This window comes from Strigops habroptila, chromosome 3, assembly GCF_004027225.2.
Source record: "Strigops habroptila isolate Jane chromosome 3, bStrHab1.2.pri, whole genome shotgun sequence".
NCBI lineage: Eukaryota > Metazoa > Chordata > Aves > Psittaciformes > Psittacidae > Strigops > Strigops habroptila.
In genome coordinates, this window is record NC_044279.2 from 85,825,734 (window position 1) to 85,845,915 (window position 20,182).

General features: G+C 45.6%; 2 protein-coding genes across 11 annotated transcripts in view; one reads left to right on the forward strand and one right to left on the reverse strand.

The window, feature by feature from the left end:
• The first annotated feature begins 1,599 nt into the window (after positions 1–1,599).
• On the forward strand, positions 1,600–9,272 carry PAQR3 (progestin and adipoQ receptor family member 3). 7 transcript variants are annotated; one of them, XR_003990725.1, is made up of 8 exons: positions 1,600–1,858; positions 1,945–2,107; positions 3,017–3,172; positions 3,881–4,078; positions 5,370–5,460; positions 5,782–5,930; positions 6,524–8,021; positions 8,599–8,910. XR_003990725.1 is itself a non-coding variant. In XM_030480745.1 (7 exons), exons 1-6 carry the CDS (start codon positions 1,674–1,676, stop codon positions 5,922–5,924), a joined length of 936 nt encoding a protein of 311 aa, XP_030336605.1. In that variant the 5' UTR covers positions 1,600–1,673; the 3' UTR covers positions 5,925–5,930; positions 8,599–9,272. The 7 variants fall into 7 exon arrangements, 5 of the variants coding, with proteins under 5 accessions (XP_030336605.1, XP_030336603.1, XP_030336607.1 ...); XR_003990726.1 differs by having other exon boundaries at positions 6,524–6,577; positions 8,599–8,617; XM_030480745.1 differs by lacking the exon at positions 6,524–8,021 and having other exon boundaries at positions 8,599–9,272.
• Positions 9,273–9,366: 94 nt separating this feature from the next.
• The window catches only part of BMP2K (BMP2 inducible kinase), a 52,554-nt gene continuing 41,738 nt past the window's right edge, over positions 9,367–20,182 (reverse strand). For all 4 annotated transcript variants that reach the window (XM_030480734.1, XM_030480736.1, XM_030480738.1 and 1 more), the window contains one exon: positions 9,367–14,740. In XM_030480734.1, the coding sequence (XP_030336594.1) occupies positions 13,302–14,740 (1,439 nt within the window). In that variant the 3' untranslated portion in view covers positions 9,367–13,301. The remainder of the gene's footprint in view (positions 14,741–20,182) is intronic.

The window sequence follows — 20,182 nt, forward strand, 5'->3', positions numbered from 1 at the left end:
TGTTGACCAAAACTAACTTAATCTGGGTAACCAAAGAGTATAACATGGGTATTTGGGGGTGAGGCAGCACAGCTAGTTGTACTGAACACCTGGTCGTTACTGTCACTCTTGATCACCCTTAATCTTTTCCTTCACAATACAAATCTCCCTTCCGTAGGAAAACATTTCATACCTGTCACACTGACTTGGAGAAATGGTCTCACATGTTGTTTAATGAGACAAAAGACCTTCAAAGCATTCTGCATGAGACATGGCCGAGGAGGAGGCACAGGTGGATGAGGATTATCATTCCAACTCTGAAAACTAGAGCCAGGTGACACCTAGTGAATTACTGCTTTCTGACTCTTTTTAAAATTAGGAAAGAAAAAACTTAAGAGCAACTGACAAACAACCAACAACTTTCCGTATTTAGGCCAAGCAAATCATAGAATCCCAGACTGGTTTGGGTTGGAAGGGACCTTAAAGCTCATCCAGTTCCAGACCCCTGCCATGGGCAGGGACACCTTCCACTAGAGCAGGTTGCTCCAAGCCCCTGTGTCCAACCTGGCCTTGAACACTGCCAGGGATGGGGCAGCCACAGCTTCTCTGGGCACCCTGTGCCAGGGCCTCATTGGAAGAGTCTTCTTCACTACTAAGATCAATTTTTTTGGTACTTCATAGAGTGTACGTACAAAAAACCCCAAACCTAATAATCGTTATCTTAATTAACCAGAGATTACCCTTGCAAGGCACAAGTACAATTCCCACAAGTGATGATAATCCTCAGCACTTTTATAACTTCATGTCTCCGTTTCTGGCCTGGATTTGAGAAAGGTTTGCAATGTTCAGGTCTACCTGAGAGAAACAGCTGATTTTCCAGAAGATGTTTCTCCCAAAGCTTCTCAGAGATAAACACCACAGAATCACAGAATCAACCAGGTTGGAAAAGACTTTTAAGATCATCAAGTCCAACCATTCCCCCAGCACTGCCACGTCCCCCATTAAACCATGTCACTGAGGGCCTCATCTACATGGTTTGAGATGCCTGACCACCCTCTCGGTGAAGAAATTGTTCCTAATATCCAGTCTAAACCTCCCCTGGCGCAGCTTGAGCCTGTTTCCTCTTGTCCTATCACTTGTTCCTTGGGAGAAGAGACCGACCCCACCTCACTACAACCTCCTTTCGGGTAGTTGTAGAGAGCGACAAGGTCCTCCCTGAGCCTTCTCTTCTCCAGACTACACAAAGTTCAGAGAGGACCTTTTGGCCCATCTCCTTTAGACAACCTTCTCTCCCATGGCAGGACTGGCAGTAACACACACCAACGTTACCATACACCGCACACTATGAGAGCTGTAAAGGCAGCACTACCCGCACCCACAGTGCCTACCCAGCAATGCTGCCACTCGCACCCCGGGACCGGGACCGGGACCGGGACCGGGACCGGGACCGGGACCCTGCGCCGGGAGCCGCCGCCGCCCCGACGGGCACCCGCGGGAGGGGGGATCCCGCGCACCGCGGCCACACGCCTGCCGGGAAACAGCGCCCCCCCGCGCCCGCGGACCGGCGCCGCGCACCGCCGATACGGCGCAGGCGTTGTCGCGGCACTGTGACGGCATCGCTGGTCGCCGCGGCCGCAGCCCGGTGCCCCGGGAGGTGCCGGGGGTGCTGGGTCCCGCCCGATGCGGCGGGCAGGATGCACCAGAAGCTGCTGCGGAGCGCGCACTACATCGAGCTGGGCAGCTACCAGTACTGGCCGGTGCTGGTGCCCCGTGGCATTCGCCTCTACACCTACGAGCAGATCCCCGTCTTCCTGAAGGACAACCCCTACATCACCGACGGCTACCGGGCCTACCTGCCCTCCCGCCTGTGCCTCAAGAGGTGAGGATAAACCCCCCGACCCGTCCCGTCCCGTCTCGGGCCGAGACGCCGGCTCACTCCCCTTCCCCCGTTGTGTCTCCTCGCAGCCTCTTCATCCTCTCCAACGAGACCGTCAACATCTGGAGCCACCTGCTCGGCTTCGTCCTTTTCTTCACGCTAGGAATCTACGACCTGACGGCTGTGCTGCCGGCCGCCGGAGCCTCCCGGGAGGACTTCGTCATCTGCTCCGTCTGCCTCTTCTGCTTCCAGGTAGGGGCTGGGGAGAGCCATCGGTGAGAAGGCTCACAACTACAGGTTGGGTGGAGAAGTGATTGAGAGCAGCCCTGTAGAGAAGAATTTGGGGGTATTGGTCAATGAGAAGCTGAACATGAGCAGCTTCAGTGTGTGCTCACAGCCCAGAAACCACCCATGTACTGGCCTGCATCAAAAGGAGCATGGCTAGCAGGCCGAAGGAGGTGATCCTGCCCCTCTGCTCTGCTCTCGTGAGGCCCCACTCGGAGCACTGTGTGCAGTTCTGGTGTCCTCAACATAAGAAGGACACGGAGCTGTTGGAGCAAGTCCAGGGGAGGCCACGAGGATGATCAAGGTTGGAGCACCTCCTGTATGAAGACAGGCTGAGAAAGTTGGGGCTGTTCAGCCTGGAGAAGAGAAGCTGCGTGGAGACCTCAGAGCAGATTCCAGTGTCTGAGGGGGGCCTACAAGGATGCTGGAGAGGGACTCTTCATCAGGGAATGTAGTGATAGGACAAGGGGTGATGGGTTCAAACTGAAACAGGGGAAGTTCAGGTTAGATGTAAGGAAGAAGTTCTTACCTATGAGGGTGGTGAGGCACTGGCACAGGTTGCCCAAAGAAGTGGTGAATGCTCCATCCCTGGCAGTGTTCAAGGCCAGGCTGGACAGAGCCTTGGCCAACATGGTCTAGTGTGAGGCGTCCCTGCCCATGGCAGGGGGTTGGAACTGGGTGATCTTAAGGTCCTTTCCAACCCAAACCAGTCTGTGATTCTATGATTACTGACAGGAATCGTAATTGCCCACACCAAGTTGCACTGCAAAATGTATAGGGGGTCAGTAGCATGCTTTAAAGTTCAGACCTTAAGCTTTTTATAGTCCCTGTTAATATTTAAGACATTAATGCATCCTTCTTTGAACCTTTGCCTAGGTGTGCATGCTTTGCTCAGTAGGATATCATCTTTTCTGTTGTCACCGCTCAGAGAAGACCAGCCGGCGATGGATGGCATTAGATTATGCAGGAATTTCCATCGGGATCCTGGGCTGCTATGTGTCAGGCATCTTTTATGCATTTTACTGTAATAACGTAAGTTTGAAGTGCTTGTTTAGTTCCTGTGGTCTCAGTGGCATAGCCTCCACACCGTAGGAAGTGGGTTCCTTGCAGGGTAAACAGTAGGCAGGAGGCAGTGATGGAAACTGAAGCAAGTTCCTTCGGACAGAATTCCACTTGCTGAAGTGATGGGCAAATTGAGGTTTCCTTTCAAGCTGTCACTTGCATAAGCCTCAAGAAAATACTTGAATTCATATGAAGACAGGGTACACGTCCCAGGTCCTGTCTTTGTCATAGGCCTGAGGCTGATGACAGGATGTGCCCCCATCACAAGTAATTCAGACATCATTTCCCATTAGGTAGCTTGCATGAGGCAGAAACGAGCTCATTTTCTCTTTATCTAATAGAGGACAATTAAAACAGGTTCCCCTTTGAAGGCATAGACTACTTCCATGCCTGCAGCTGAATAAGCCTGCCGAGGGAGAGGTGGATTTAAAACGTTTTGGTGAAGGCACCGCATGTTCTAACATGTGTACCTGGGGGACAGAATCCCTTCCCCTCGCTGTCAGTCAATAACCACAAGTCCATTCATTCAAACCCCCTCTCTTGGTGCTGACAGCAGTGACAGGAGGTTTGATATCTCATGATATATATATATTTCATACTGTGAGCTTTCTACCCATAGTTTACTTTTACACCTGATAAGAAAACTCACAAACTTGCTTTTGTTTCTTTTTTCCTCAGTACTGGCGTCAGGTATATTTAATCACTGTGCTGGCAATGATCTTGGCAGTATTTTTTGCTCAGATTCATCCCAGTTACCTCACGAAACAGTGGCACAGACTTCGCTCCATCATCTTCTGCTCCGTGTCTGGATACGGAATCATTCCCACCATCCACTGGGTTTGGCTCAATGGCGGCATTGGTGCATCTATTGTACAGGTAAAAGAGAAAAAGAAGGAAATAAGGTTCTCTTTTACCTTCTGCTTTTCCTTCAGTCCTCTTACACTTTGAAAAATGAGGGGGAAGCAGCACAGACTTCTTTCAGACCATCCAATCTAAATGTAATCACTTAGAAATTTATTGAGAAGCAGTAAACAGGTTGAGTAGAATAGATCTGATGTGAAAGTGCACCATGGGAAGGAAAACTGGATGCAAGGGTGACTGGGCATATATGCCTGAGGAACTGAGCAGACCCTGTGGGAGCATTCCCCCCTGGCTCACCCCAGGGAGAGGGGCAGGAGCCAAGAGCTGAATAGACTGCGGAGCTGCCATGGCTCCAGAGGAGACAGGGGAACTGAGATACGCTGATGGAATTGAGTATTGGCTTCCTCTTCTGTCCCCTAGGTTGGCAGCAAAAATCAGTATTTGCCTGCTCAGCCTTCTGTCTCTTACACAACCGTCATTTCACATCACCGTGAAGTAACTGAACTATTTTCCTGTTTTTGTTTTATTACCACTTAGAATTATGCTCTGGGGAACAACCAGCACAGTGTAACTGGAGACAGTAACGTATGCCCCAATATGAAAACCCCCAAAATCATACTTCAGTTCCTCAGGGACCTACCTGTCCTGAAAAAAAGACAATTTATTTTTTCAGAGTGAGTAGTGACTGTGCGTGGCAGTCCTGGGGTGAAGGTTTGACTAGATGATCTTAGAGGTCTTTTCCAGCCTAGCTGATTCTATGGTTCTCTGTTCTGCTGGAGGGCTGTCACCTGGGGTGATGGCTTAGCCCAGTCCAGAGCTGCTCTTGAACGTGGAAGAGCAACATTTATGAGTGTATGTAGTCTTTAGACAGGGCACTTGACACTGGCTTTTGCAAAATCAGATAAACTGTAGTTGTCGCCCACGTCTTCCCCCATTTAGTGTCTCCTGGTATAGCAGAATCCCAACTGGTAAATGAGATCTTGCACTGAAGTCTCACTTATCCTGTGTTAGCTCAGTGTACTGGAAGATGTCCTTTGACTGAGAGATGTCCTGTCATCTGCAGGCTGCACAGAAATACCAAGTAGCTTGTGTACTGAAGTAGAGAGGTCATAATAAAACAAGTTTCTTTCCATTCAGATTTTCTCAAACTTGGACATTTGCTTCCCTCTTGGATTTTGTCTGTAGATAACATAGGCAGTAAAGATTGATTCAGTTTTGTCATGCCTTTTTTATTTGTAGGGACTTTATTTTTTGCTATTTTTACTTTCTATCAATCAGAATAGGAGAGCTTCCTTTTCTTTTGCAGGAGTTTGCTCCGCGTATAGTTGTCATGTACTTCATCGCTGCTGTAGCTTTTCTCTTCTATATTTCCAAAGTTCCAGAAAGATACTTCCCAGGTAGGAAATTCTCTTCTAGATGTTTTTTTTTCTGCAGTTTAGCTTCCTGCAGTGTCACAGTCCTTGCTGTGAGTCCTCACCTTCCTGTGAGAGAACAGGTCGACCACATTCCCAATGAAGCGTTCTATAGAGTAAAACACTGCGTGTATTTGCATCCAAAGGTGGCCAACAACTTGGGATCAAGTTCGTTAGAGAACTTGTGCTGCCTCCCTGCAAGCGGCCTGTGTAGTTGAGCTCTGGAGGAGACTGATTGCTAGTTGCATTGCATGAGTTATTGCCAAATGGAATGACTTGACGACTTGCCCTTTCTCTTGCCCACAGGCCAGCTGAACTACCTCGGCTCGAGTCACCAAGTGTGGCATATCCTTGCAGTGGTGATGCTGTACTGGTGGCATCAGTCCACAGTGTACATCATGCAATACCGACACAGCCAGCCCTGTCCTGAGTATAGCCCAGGCTTGTGAGTGAAGGTACAGCATATCTCATACTCTTGAGAATCGGGTCTTCTAACGAGTGTAGAGTTAAGTAATCCTGTCCCAAGTTTCAGTCAACCTCGCTCATTAGCTTCCCCAAAGAAAATGATGGCTGCTGTAGCACTTGTGGTGAAGAAAAACGCAGTGATCTTGAGGCCAGGCACTCTGCTCATCTCTACTGCTGTGTTGCATGAGGCTGCAGTGCCCTTGAGCAGAGTCCCAGAGCAGGCTGGATAGGGCTCTGCCAGATCCCTTTCAGCTCTGTTCCACAATTTAGTAGCCTCAAGCTGTCATTAGCCTTTGTTCCCAAGTAGCCTTGTCCTCAGGTTTTGTCAGGTTTTCAGCCTACTAAGCATTGAGCTGGATTTTTTGTTAATCGGGTAAGAGTTGATCAGTGGTGACTGCTCCATCCCTGGCAGTGTTCAAGGCCAGGCTGGACAGAGCCTTGGGCAACATGGTCTAGTGTGAGGCGTCCCTGCCCATGGCAGGGGGTCGGAACTGGATGATGTTAAGGTCCTTTCCAACCCAAACCATTCTGTGATTCCATATAGATAGTAAGTGACTGAACTTGGTTTCCCACTGTATTTCAGATGAAAATTCTGACTTTGAAGGTCTGCACCTTACCTGCTGAGCTGAGCTATGAGGTGAAGCACTGAGGCACTTCCTTTTCTGACTTCTGGACTGCTGCCTGGTTGCTGTTGTGTTATGGTGACATTTGGAAAAACCAACAGTGTGGCTTGAGATCCGAGCTGCATTTCCTTCCTATTCTGCAGCCCAGTATAAAACAGGTCTTCCTGAAGTGGGACAATGGAAAGATGGGCTGGAAGACTCAGCATTTTTCTGCTTGGGAGACACAAATGACAGAACTCAGTCCCCTGCTGAGCTCCCCAGCCCACATACCAGGTGTTGAGGTTTGGCTCAAGTGGGTCATTAAGACACAGCTCCTGGCTGTGTGTGTGTGTAAACCCACAGTAACTGTGGGGCCTGGTGCTGGATCTAAATCACAGTGGTACAGTGTGTTGCAGCCACAGCATCTTTATCTGAATGACTTCCTTCAGCACTGGCACAGTAACTCCTTTACTTCTTTTACTTCTTATTGAGTAACTCTTACTTTGGACAAGCTCTTCTCTTTCTGGAAGACAAGATGAGGTGTCATCCACCATAGCTACTCCTTCCTTTCAGATCCTAAAACTTGCCAATATGGATAGTGCCATTACTTCAAGAGATTTCTCTAGATCCCTCCAGCAATTTGGAATCGGTGTTCTAAACTACTTCAGGAGCAGTGCTAAAGCCTGTGTGCTCACCCTTATTACTATCTTGCAATCAGTAGAGTTGCTAAGAATTAAAGTTACATTTGTTTAACAGGTGAAATAACACATCCCAAGTAGGGAATCTGCTGGAGATTTGAATCACTGACCATTGGCCTTTTAATGTGGGATGTGTGGTACTGTCCTTGCAGACTTTGTTACCGAAAATGACTTAATTACCGTAAGCCTGCCGCAGTAAAAAGGGTGCCTTGGGATTTAGAATGTCATGAAACCAGCTCTTAGAAACTTTAGGGAGTTTATAACTTACATTAGGGAGACACAAAATGCGCAGGTTATTAGGTTGCTGTAGCATAATTAACCTGAGGGGTGCCGTTTTTCCAACAGGATTGGAATTCTTTGGATTTGGGGATTAGAATCTGTGTTTGTAAGTGACTTCTGTGTAGCAGCTGTGCTTCTGTTCACAGTCTGGTTGAGCAGTGGTAGCAAATGCTGATTGTTCACATGATCCAGCCATTAGTCAGCATTAGCGCTTTGGAGAGTCCTTTGCTTGCTTCCAGGTGCTGTTACCATTTAATCCCGTATGGTTCAAGTTTGGGAGCACAGCTGTTGAAGGATGAGGTGGCATCAGCATGGCTGGTGTTGGAAAGCAGGAGATAACGTTGTTTCTGCTTTAATGCCAGGCAGAAACGTTGTGGTCTGAGATTAAGTGTCCCAGCTGCCCTTATTACCTGCAGCATGGCCTTGGAGAGCATCCCAACAAACTTCTCATCTTTTGTGATCCTCTGACACGAGCCAGCTTAGAACATGCTGATGTGGCCTGGTAGGATTTCAAACAAGTTATCTTACTCCTGAGTCCAAGGCACAGGGGAGTAAATCCTTAAGGCAAGGTGCTAAAAGCTCTATAACATGCAAGAAGCCCTTAATGCACTATTGCCTTTGTCAGCGCTGTTCCCTTGCCTCTAGGGGGGGATTCCCCCATGGGTTTTAGCTCATGGGGAGGGGGAGAGGGCTGCCTTGGTGCAGTGCCCTCATCAGGGCAGACAGGCTGCTCTTGAGTCCCCCCATGCTGCCTCTTCCCCAGCCTTCCCCATCAGGGCTGTGCCAAAGACCCACAGAAAACTGATGAAATCTTACTGTCAGGCACCTGAACTCTAGTCAGGGCTGGAGGAGGCAGGACACCAACTTCTCTACTGGTGTGCTGGAGAGTTAACGCCATCTGTCTCTTAAGTTCGGTGGGTTGTTGGGGGGTTTTTCCAACTCCAGGAACATGTAGTAGCAAGAACTGACTTTGCCCTTGAGATTCAACTCCCTGACTTTGAGCCTTTCAGTGTAAACGCTGATTTTTTATTTATTTTTTTTAATTTTTTTACTTTTTTTTTTTTTTTTAAACTTGACAGCCAGGCCAGTTGCAAGTGCACTAATTACTACCGCTGAAGCCTGAGGAGGAACCTGCAAGTAGAAAAGCCCATTTCCAGTGTTATGTGAAAACTAACGTTTGAAGAACGTGTTTGTGTATTGAGAGCGTACTGACTTGATAGTTTGGTAAGGTATTTTTATGTCAACTCTTACCTACTGTAGCAGTTTTCACTGGATCAGGAAACTGACTGCCAAGATGTACATTTTTATTACCCTGATGAACTTTTATCAAGCTGCATGATGGTCTTCTATGTACATACTGAACCTGTAAATAAATTCCATTTCATTGGCCATTTCCTTGAAGTAACATCATTCTTGCATCTCACACAGCAGAGCCAGAGATGTGAATTGCTCAACCACACAGCATCTGTCACCTCCCCTGTGTTTCACATAGGCAGGGAGACTGGTTCTTGAATTCCCACAGCACAGAGGCACAGGACAGGGGTTACAACTGCACTACTCCAGCATTGCATGTAGCGTATTTTACTAGCGGTACGTAGTGTTCTGTAGGCATTAGCAAGTAATACCGAATCTAAGGAATTGCAACTAGTACCTGATCAACAGGTTTTTAACAAGGTGGGCAGAGAAAGGCGGTTGGGCAGCAACTAAAAAAGTACCTTAAAACAGTTTTTAAAGAGTGACAGGATCCTGCAGCCATAAAAAGCAGAGGCAGCACCGCTTACAGCAAGTGAATTACAGCCTAAAGGTGAATACTTCATAAGGAAATGTGCAAAGTCACTGTTACCACATTTGTTTATTTAACAACTGCAAGTGTTTCATGACATACATCAGTTGCACAAAAAAAGTTAAAGTTCTCTGTTTAGTGGTACACAAAAAAGCTTCAGAAACTTGGAGTCTAACAAGAAGTGGAAGTGTAGTTCAGGAAAGTGCACTTAAAAGCTGAATGCCAGCAATTTAAAAATAGTTTTTATGCTCTTTTCGCATTAGGTGATGCCTTAGTCACAAATTGAGCTACACACAATTTCCTTGATTTTCCTTTTGAAATAAGCACTACAGAGCAGTAGCACAGCAGCCACCCTTCCCACTTCTCCCTCTCCTATTCACTCCCTCAAGTCACACAGAAGTGATTGTGGCTGCTGTGTTACTAAAAACACAGCAACTCCAAGAGATACGTGATGCGTGCGAACATGTGTATGTTTTATATATACTTTTCATATATAAAAATACACGATATAGTATAAAAAAACTCCAGATAAACTCTTATTCTCACAGTAGCAAATATATCAACTTATTTTCACAGTACTTGGTTTTTCTAAGCTGGGACACCCCATATAATGAGAATTTCCATCCTCCCAAGCTGGTATTCATGGTGATGCAGGTCAAAGCCATTGCACACATCTGGTGGCATGGGAATCTGCAGGGAAACACTACTACCTTGTCTTGCCAAAACCACAACCACTAATGGCTTCTTAGTACCTTTCAACAGAATCTCTCTCAAGCAGCTGATTCTAAAAGGCCTGGGGTTCAGTAATTCAATGTGCTGAAAGGAGAGCTATAAAAATCAATCAGTGTTGTCAGGTGGAAAGGAAGGGTCAGCTCCTTACCTTGCCATTCTTGGCTTCAAAGACAGTATATGGTACGTGTCTAGTGCAGCAAGGTCTTGCCTGTACTACAGGTAAGGTCACGAGCACACAAATAAAGGCTGAAAGATATTGTGTTCCATGACAGTACCACATTTGACCAGTGGATCTTAGCTGAAATTTAATCCAAACTTGGGTTTAGTTGTGTATAAACAATATATACCCTACAAAGTCAACTTAACCAGGCATACTGATCTCTTTTCAGCCACAAGAAAGGATACAGTAATTTTAACCCTAGAAACAAAACTTAGATTTATGCAAAAACCTGTTTCATAACTAGAATTTGCCGAACACGGTTTAAGGCCATTAGAAAGCAAGCCTCATCAGCCACAACTTACATGCAGCCAGAGGCATTAGGGTAGTTTTAGAGCAACTCGGGTTTGCAGTTTGCTTTTACTTTGCCTCTCAGTTTCTGCCAACAACCTCACTTTCCTGTGCTGGAACACCACCTCTGCCAAAACCCAAACCAACCAGCCATGCGAGGAAAACCTGCAGCATACCTCAGCCTGAAGCCTCGGGGCGAGCAGACAAAAACCAAACACATTTCCTACTCTTCATTCACATAGATATTCAGTCCCACACTAAGCCTTTTCCCTGTGTGTCTTTTTGGGCAGTGGAGCTACATCCCAGCCCCACGCACCCTGTTCACCTTCCTCTGGCTCCAAGTTCAGGGCCTGCTCGGCCGTTTGCTTTTCCGCCAGGGAAAGCTCCATTTAAAAAACAGGGGTCAGTTGCCTGTTGTGGTGTTCTTTTTTTCTTTTCACCCACCTGCTCCATTTGTCATATCATTCTGTTCCAACAGCTATCTAGGCAGGGAAGGAACAGCTCCAAAGGAAACTGTAGGAAAGCAGTTCATAAGCACGCACAGAGAAAAGAAAACAAGGAAAATCAGAGTTAACCTGAGTATCAGAAATTGCTACAAAACTTGGCGTGCGCTTCTTACAGCCTTTGGCACCAAACAGACAGGTGAGAACAGCAGTAGTAAAGCCTAGGACACTCCTGTGCAAATAGAGTTGAAACATTTCTACTCATAACCTCTTAAGAGCTTAACTTCTAAGCCTGAACAAGGCTGACTTCAAGCACAGCTGAAATATTTCACATCAACCCTGTGAGAACACAAAACCGAGGAGGATGAAGGTAATGAAGACCTACAGATACAGATGAGCTACTTTCCAATTCCAGGACCAGAGGAAGCAATCTCACATATATTCAAGGGAGCATTTTAAGAAACCAACCCCTAAAGGATTCAAATGACTTGTTCTCATGTGTTGTTTTCAACAAATATTGTCAGAGATCTACCCCCACCCTCACAGATCTCAGGACGACAGGATAACCCGCAGAAGACTTTGTAGAAAAATCAAGTACAGCCCTAGATATTTCACTGTGGAGGGGGGACACACACACACAGGGATGCACTACCACAAACGCTTATGTCCTCCGTATATAAACATCCAGTTACCCGCTCATCAGCATTCAGTGGAGCAGGATATAAAGTTGAGTCAAGCAGAAGAACCACCTCCTTCCACTTCCTCTGTAGGATTGCCATGGAATAAAAGGCAGACAAATGGACTTGTCCCGAGTCACACGTGCTTGGCACAAGTTGCGAGGCAGCGGAGAAGCCGTCGCACCGACACACAGCACCCACTTCAATAGCACGGTAACACCACCTTGTCCTCAACGGGGCTGTTCACATCACCTTCCCCTCACCTACAGGCACCACATGCTCCCAGCACCTGGTGTCTCGGAGGTCCGGCGGAGCAGGACAGGGTCCTGCCTGTAAGGCTTTGTGGTGTGAAATGCAGTGCACTGGTCCAGCTGCTTTCTGCTTCTGCTCCCAAAGTCAGGGGCAGAGAGTTTCTTCAAAGCTCAGTGCATTTAGCAAAACCTTCTTAGAAAACATGCTCAAGTACAGCAATAGATTCATCAGAACTTAAAAGAACATTACAGTCCTTTCATAAAATCGTTTAAAATAAGCCAACTGATTTGAAAGAATACATGTTTTCTTGGCAATAAAAATCCAAGAGGAAAAGAAAAGGTGTTTTCAGACACAAATCCCAATTTTGTAATCAAATAAATCTGATGGTTGCATCTCACAACTGTACAAGTCACCTGGTATATTCCATGTGTGCCAAATGATGTCCTGTATATACCAGCCTCTTCCCAGCGTACTGAGTAGTCTCCAAAGTGCTGCATCCCTGCTGGTTTACTCCCCCACATTCAGGCTTTTCATCTCACAAAGCATTATATTCTCTGTATCTTTAGTTTTAACTCTACACTTCCAGTTGGCTATTTTACATTAACGGCACTTACTGTAAAATACAAATAAAAATTGAACATTTAGGCACAAAAAAAAAAAATTCAATCTGCCTTTCATCTCTGCAGCTGCATAGGTGTCTGCTAGGGCCTGAGCCATAGCCATGCTATGGAACTCCAGGCCACAGCCCCTTGAGGACTTGGCTTCTTGATTTTCATGATTAATAAAGGTAGTTTTCTTCTAGGAAGCAGAGACTTGACTGCTTCCAGGAGATCAAGCTGGATTTTGGTTCTCAGGTCTACCGCGGCCAAGACGTGAAGAACCACCACAGTGGTAACCTACCTGTACATATGGAAAAGGTTGGTTGTGTGATCTCTGCCTGTCCCCTCCACCGCAGCATATCACAGAGGATTGAAAAGGCAACGCAAAAGTGCAGAATAACAGTATGTCCTAGGGCCCAAAGTCACAGACAGACAATGATTCATATCCAATTTCTCTTTTCATTTTAGGAGCCATCTGCCACAACAAAATGATGCTCCTGGGTTGGTTTTAATTCCCCCCCCCCCCCAAAAAAAAACCAAAACCAAACAACCCCCCCTCCCCAAAAAAACCAAAACCATAAAAACCACCCCCAAAAAACCCAAAGAAACCAATAAGAATTTGCTATCATTCCAAATTTCACCGTGCAAGCTGTCCCTGCCTCCTTGAACTTGAACAAACTGTACAACACAGGTCCCTGTCAATTCAACCAGATAAATTACTCCACTAATTAAAACCTCTAGTAAGTAACTCGGACAGGTGGAACAGGGGAGAAATCCATTGGAAGCATTTACTGTTTGGAAGGAAATGGAGCTGCTCCAAAGGGATCTAACTCCAGTGCCTGTTGCTGCTGGCTCTGTGCGCTCTGCACAACCAGTTCTGTGAAGGGCACTGCACCAAAGTCATCTGTTTTCAGCCCCTCACCACCATGAATGGCTCTGTGCAAGGAGCTCTGCCTTGGTCTGCCAGCCGCTACCACCGCTCCATGATCCCCACAGCCATCACCAAAACCTTGGTGCTGGGGATGCCGCAGCAAGTCCGGTGGGTGGAAGGGTTTGGCTCCAAAAGGATCCAGCAGACTTTCATCCGCCTGCAGAGGGTTGGTTCGATCTTTGCCATCGGTCAATGCAACACTGATGTTCTCTTTGGAGTCTGAGATGGTCAGGAATTCGTTGCTGCTCTGCGAGTCCCTGCGTCCAGCTTTCTTGTGCCTGCGGGCTCTCTCGGGGGTGCGGTAGCTGGGTTTCAGAGCCTTCTTCGTGGTGGTTGGGGTGCCGTGGTGCCGCTTACCGTTGTTCTTCGAGACCTCCTGTTTCATCCGCCTTTGCCGGGAAGAAAGTTTCTGCAGGTTACGCTGCTGCTTCACCTTCTGCTGCTGACTCCCTGTGATCTCATCAAAAGGAACCAGCCCAAACAGGTCCTCTCTACTCCCACCAGTCTTGGGGAGAAGGGAAGGCTGAAATGGGGTGCAGCCAAAAATATCAAGGCTCCGTGGAGAGGTGGGAGAGAGCAGAGGCTCGGTTCCTGCCACTTGGCCATCTTGCCGAGACACCTTTTTGCTGAAGGGGGCTTTTGTGAAAACATCAAAGTCATCCTGCTCTTGGCTCAGGCTGGGAAAAGCTGCCTGAGAAGAGACATCTTTGTCCATCTTCTCTCTTGCCTGGGGCTGCAGAGTGAAGAAGGGCACTGCCCCAAACACATCAAATTCTTGGCCAGGGTTCACTGGGATTATAGTACTTGGCACCTCAGACAAGGACATATGCATTGAAGCGGGTTCTTTGATTTCACCACTGCCCACACCGTCTCTGAACCTACCACTCAGGAGCCCTTCCACAGACTTTTGCTTAGTACGATCAGAATCAGAGTCAGAACTTTGCTTCTCTTCCTCCTCTTCCTCCACCTCTTCCTCCGAGTCCATGAGGAGAGGTCGGTGGCCTAAATTCTCCGGTTCTGTATCATTGTCATCATTGAAGTCTCCATTCTCTCCCTGCAACACTTCTTCATCCTCCTGTTCTTCTTCTTCCTCACTGCTCTTGGGAGAAGGAGGATCAGATTCAAAATCACTCTCTGACTCATCGCCACCGCCACCCTTTGTCACTTGTCCCTCTGCAGTCTTCCTCCCCGGCCGGGGATCTCTAAAAGCATGGCTCAGCTTTCCAGCCTTGGTTGGCGTCCCTAAGTTATTTCCTTGATTACCAGTCGAGTTATCAGCTGGTTTTCCAGGGGAACCTGCAGGTCAAAGAGAAACACAAAACACAACTTGAAATACACTCAAAGTCAGCACTTGTTCCACACACACCATAGGCACACAGAGCAAACATCTATTCTGCGCTGACTGAAGGAAATGAGCTAAAACCTGTATCTAACATACCAAACAACAGTCAAAGCTATTAAGGTACCTTTTCAAGAGATTCTTCAAGACTGACCCACCGTGCCATGGTTTTTACTATGCAGTCAGATACGTGTGGCAATACTGACATATTCAATGCAGCTTCAAACCTTTAGTGACATTGAAACTCCACAATTTATCCCCAAATTCTAGTGTAGCAATACAAACAAAAAAAAACCCCTAAAACCACACACACACAAAAAACCAAACTACTGCTTTAACTTCAGTTTGAGAGCAGAGTGTTCTTGTTTGTTTCTAAATAGGATCTGTCAGCCCAGTTTCTCTACGGGAAGGAAGTTTATTTTACTCTGACACCTTCATCCAAGTATTTATTTTTTTTTTTATAGTAAATAACTATCTGAAAACTAGAGCTAAAGGAACAATTCACTGGTGACTTTTGCAGAGTGGTTGGCTTAGAAATACTTCACACCAATTGACGAGACAGTGAGTAAGAGCATGCAGAGCACGCGTATGGCACTCAGACTTGGGCAAAACAAGCTCTTCCCTATGTTGGAGCCCTGTTGCTGCAGAGATATTTTCAGAAGCATAACTGTCAGATTTCTATTTGAAGAGAAGGAGGAGGAGAAGGAGGAAACACTTGGTCTTAGCTGGGGAAAGCGTATTTGCTCCTGAGATGTCCTTTTCTCTAGGACACAGATCACACAGCAGCTATGCAGCTTTCAGAAGGCATAACTGAATTGTAGAACCAACTATGTTGGAAAAGACCTTTAAGATCATTAAGTCCAACCTTTGCCCCAACACTGCCAAGGCCACCACTAAACCACGTCACTGAGGCCTCACCTACACAGTATGAGAACACTTCTGGGGACAGCGATTCCACCATTCCCTGGGCAGCCTGTTCCAATGCCTGATCACCCTCTCGGTGAAGAAATTGTTCCTCATCTCCAGTCTAAACCTCCCCTGGTGCAGCTTGAGGCCATTGCCTCTTGTCCTCTCACTTATTACTGTGGACAAGAGACCAACCCCACTTCACTACAACTACAACCTCCTTTCAGGTAGGTGAACAATTAATGCTAGTAACAGCAATGATAATTGTCCTCTCTGCACTCCAATTTTCAGTAGTTTCTCTGGGTCTGCAATCCTTCGAAGTGAGGCTGTATTATAGTCACTCCAGGCTGAGTATTATGTGGGTCTGCCAGCCCACAAAATAAGGTAGGCTTCGGCTGGGGACCAGAACAACAGCAAAACCAACTGTATTTCCACAGCCTATGCTTGCCTGACAAGTGCACCAAGTTCATGGTGACCCAGCTAGGAACAGCCACGTATGACACACTGCACCAAACGGTACAGCCCAAGTGCTGGGTACTTACTTCTTACACCTCTCCCACCTGACACAAACCTGAGGCAGGGGTTGTTCCTCATTAGAGAACTTACTAACAAGCTCTGCCCCCAGCACAGCACTACACTGCTGACCCTCTCACCTCTCCAAAATTAACACAGCTTGGTTAAACAACTGCTGAAATGTAATCCACTCCATGTGTTCACAGGATTGCAAAAGCTGGGGATGGATGTGTGCACCAGTTATTTCTCTGAAACAAATCCTCAGCCAGAATCCAGCTCCGACTCTCTTGTTCTTGTAACATCCAAATAATTTCTCAAGTAATTTCTGCTTTCACAAGGAAATTAATATGCAACTTCCAGGCCAAGTCAGATTTTTTTCTTTCTATGCTCCAGTTTAGACCAGAATATTAGGTTTGACAAGAAGTATTTTTTTTCCTTTTTTAAAAGGAATTCACAGCTGATTTCTTCATCCAGTCGCCATTCTGCTCTGATGCAATTACACTTAAAACAACAATAAAAACTCCTCAGCAATGTATTTCATGTATGGATTTAAAATTAAGATGACCAGAATGACTAAAACCATCCGGTGATTAAGGCTTTGAGCTGTTTCTTCTTTGCTTCTGGTGTCAGATTGCTTCTTATCTACTGTAATTTTAAACACTACATATTTGCTTTACCCACTAAATTAGAATCTGGATTATTTGGCTGCTTACTTTAGATTTCCCAGAGGTACAGCTTTCACATTGCACTCTATAACCCTCTAGCTTCCAAACCCTGCTGTTCCCAATATTTACTGAAACACTAATGTTAACATAAAAGCAATTACATTTAAAAGGAGAAGAAAAAAGAAGTATTTCTAGATTAGATGTTAACATCACTTACACAAAAACACTCCCAAGCCTTTTCTGTAGGGCCATATCCAAGAGTTCACACTCCCAAGCAATGATTACACCTTTGTATGTAATTCCTATGCAGAAAACAATTTATAAAATTGATTTTTTTTCTAAGACAAGAACTGAATTAGAGTATATCTAATAGACCTGACTTCCTGAAAGGTTTAAATACTATTTTTCAGTTGCTGTCATAGTCATGTTCACTGGAAAACAAACTGCAAAGGACAACAACAAGGCAAAGCCCCAACTACCAACAGCTGCTGACTTGCTGAACAAGTGATTTAAGCCACAGGATGTTTAGCTCGCAGTAGCAGACCTCTCTGGACAGAACATAGATCAAACAGGACTTGACAACACATGGCAATACCCTTAAAGAGGTTCCCAAACCATACTCAATGTACTCATACTGGCACACAAGCCACAAGCTCTTAATAGACCCACCTGGAACTGTCACTGCTGACAATATGCAGCAAATGATTTGGGGAATCAGTCATCCAGACAGCCTAGTTTTTAAGGAATCTATATTAGCATCCTACATTTCCTCTCTCAAGTCTAACTACCATCTCTAGAAAGCTGGGATGAAGTCAGGAACTATTCATTGAGCAATCCCCCCTGCTGGAGATTCGTGTTCTATAGTAAACACAGAGCCTGTGTATTCATAAGTGTTTGTCTCTACACAGGAGAAAACATCTTCTCAAGTATCTCCATTCTAAAGCCACTTCAAGATATTGCAAGAATATTGATTTTTCCAGCCACCACATCTCATCTGCAATGAATTTGGTTTAGTCCCAATAACAGGGAGAAAACAGCAGCAAACTGGTATGAAAATCAAACCAAACAACATTATCCTCTGCTGAGCTATAGGTTTTAAACCTATGACAAGAATAATTTCCTTTTCCACAACGCCATTCCCCCTCTTCTAAAGAAGTTAGTAAACTACATAAACACAGAGAGTACTACAAATAGAAACAATGCTCCAAAAGGAAAAGGTCTCTGTCTAATGACCATTTAATTCTCTGACCAAATACATGTCAAAAATGAAGTGTTCTGTCAGGTAGATTTCACATCATCTTCTCTACCTCATTGGATGCAGAGCCCGTTCATAGAATCACAGACTGGTCTGAGTTGGAAAGGACCTGAAGATCATCTAGTTCTGACCCCCTGCCATGGGCAGGGACACCTCACACAAGACCATGTCACCCAAGGCTCTGTCCAACCTGTCCCTGAACACTGCCAGGGATGTTTATGTTCAGATATGTATTTATAGAAAAATGCTGCAGAATGTTGAGTAACATCTGTTTGTAATGTGCTGTTTAGATTACTACACTTCTAATCAGGTTTGCATCCCCTAGGAGACAATTGTTCTTTGCCCCAATGTGAGCCAGGTGGAACATCTTTAATCATATAAGATGATCCCAATCTTCAAGGAAATTTTCTCTTCTGATGTTCTTTTTCGACACATCCGATTATAAGCGGATGAATTCCCTCCAACAACTGCAGTAATTACATGCCTTCTGCTGGTTCATCATTTTAGGGTATTGGAGGGGGGGTGGGGTGGCGAGGAGTTTTAAGCTTCTTTGGAATTGGTAACATACTGCCACCATCACTGCACAACAATTTGCCACATGTCAGGCCCAAGGATTACTGACCTGCTGCAACTAAATCTGCACTGTTGTTCTGACAGCAGCCAGAGCAGCAGCTGCTGAGCATTGTAGTGGATTTACCCTGCTTACCACCTTTATTTTCAAGAAGAAAAGGGGTGAACCAAACAGCTATTGCTTAGATAGTCTTTCAACTAATTAGTCTACAGCTTGAAGAGTGTTGTACAACAGAAGTGAAAGGTGACTATGACTGCCCTAAGATTTGAGGCGAAGAAAGAAAGAATCATTTTGGAGAGAAAAAGCACACCACTGGCCCAGCCCAAGCCCACACAGATTTTGTCTTCTGACATGCGAGTAAGTTCAAGTTACTTCTGAAATGCTAGCTAGAAAAGCTGAAGTCTAAAAATTATCTTGATGCAGGGAAAAGATCCTGAACCGACATTCAGCAAGCAGTATGAATACGTGAAACCATAGCCAAGGAGAGGTTATGAAGTAACATAAGCAGTATTTTCATTGAGCACAAAATATTGATATGAACTTATTTTAATTTTCAAGTTACCTACATCTGGGACATTGTACAACAGCCACATCAAGTTTTAGGACTGGGCATCTTTTAAACAAGCAGCTCAAGTACATAAATACCCAAATTAAACATGAACTGATGACATGAGCTCGTTTAGTGTTGCAGAGGAAAGGGTCTTCAAGCCTTTCTGTTTCTTCTGTTCTCACGTTTGTAGTTTCTTGCTCAATTGTAATGAGTTGTACTTCAGTTAAAGTTCTGTCAGGTAGATTTCATGCCATCTTCTATACCTCATGAGATGCAGAGCCTATTCATAGAATCACAGACTGGTTTGGGTTGGAAAGGACCTTACTCCAGACTACACAATAGCCCAAGGGCTCCAAAGCCACGGCACAGAAACTTGCAGCAGTAGTTTGAAACTTACTTAGAAGCAGTATGTGAAAAAGTAACCACATGATTACTTGTCACCCACATTTCTTCATGCCAGAACACCATATTTTTCTGCTCCAACACAGTGAATGCTCATAATCAGCTATTGCAGCAAAGTCCTTTCAAGGCCATGTTGTGGCCAAGTCTCCAGCACGTTTCCATTGTCCTGCCACAGTTCACGCAGCTGCCAGTAGCAACTTACATCTGCCATCACAGAAGTGCTCTTATTCAAGACAGAAACCTATAAGGATCATGTGAAGGCACAACAAAGTCTTTGAGTGCAGGAAACCTGGAAGTCACAAAGAAGCTGCTAGAGAGCTAAACTTATTTTTTATCCTCAGTCTCTGCACAGCAAACATGTATGCAGTGACATGGAAGCAGTTACCTATGTAGATTAGAAAAAACAGTGGAAACTATAAGTGTAAACTAACATAAGATGGCAAAAGGCCACTGAGTACCACCCAACAGCAAGGTATATTATATTGATGACATTTCCTTCTTCTAATTTGAAAATAGCAGAAAATATGTGTCTTCTGA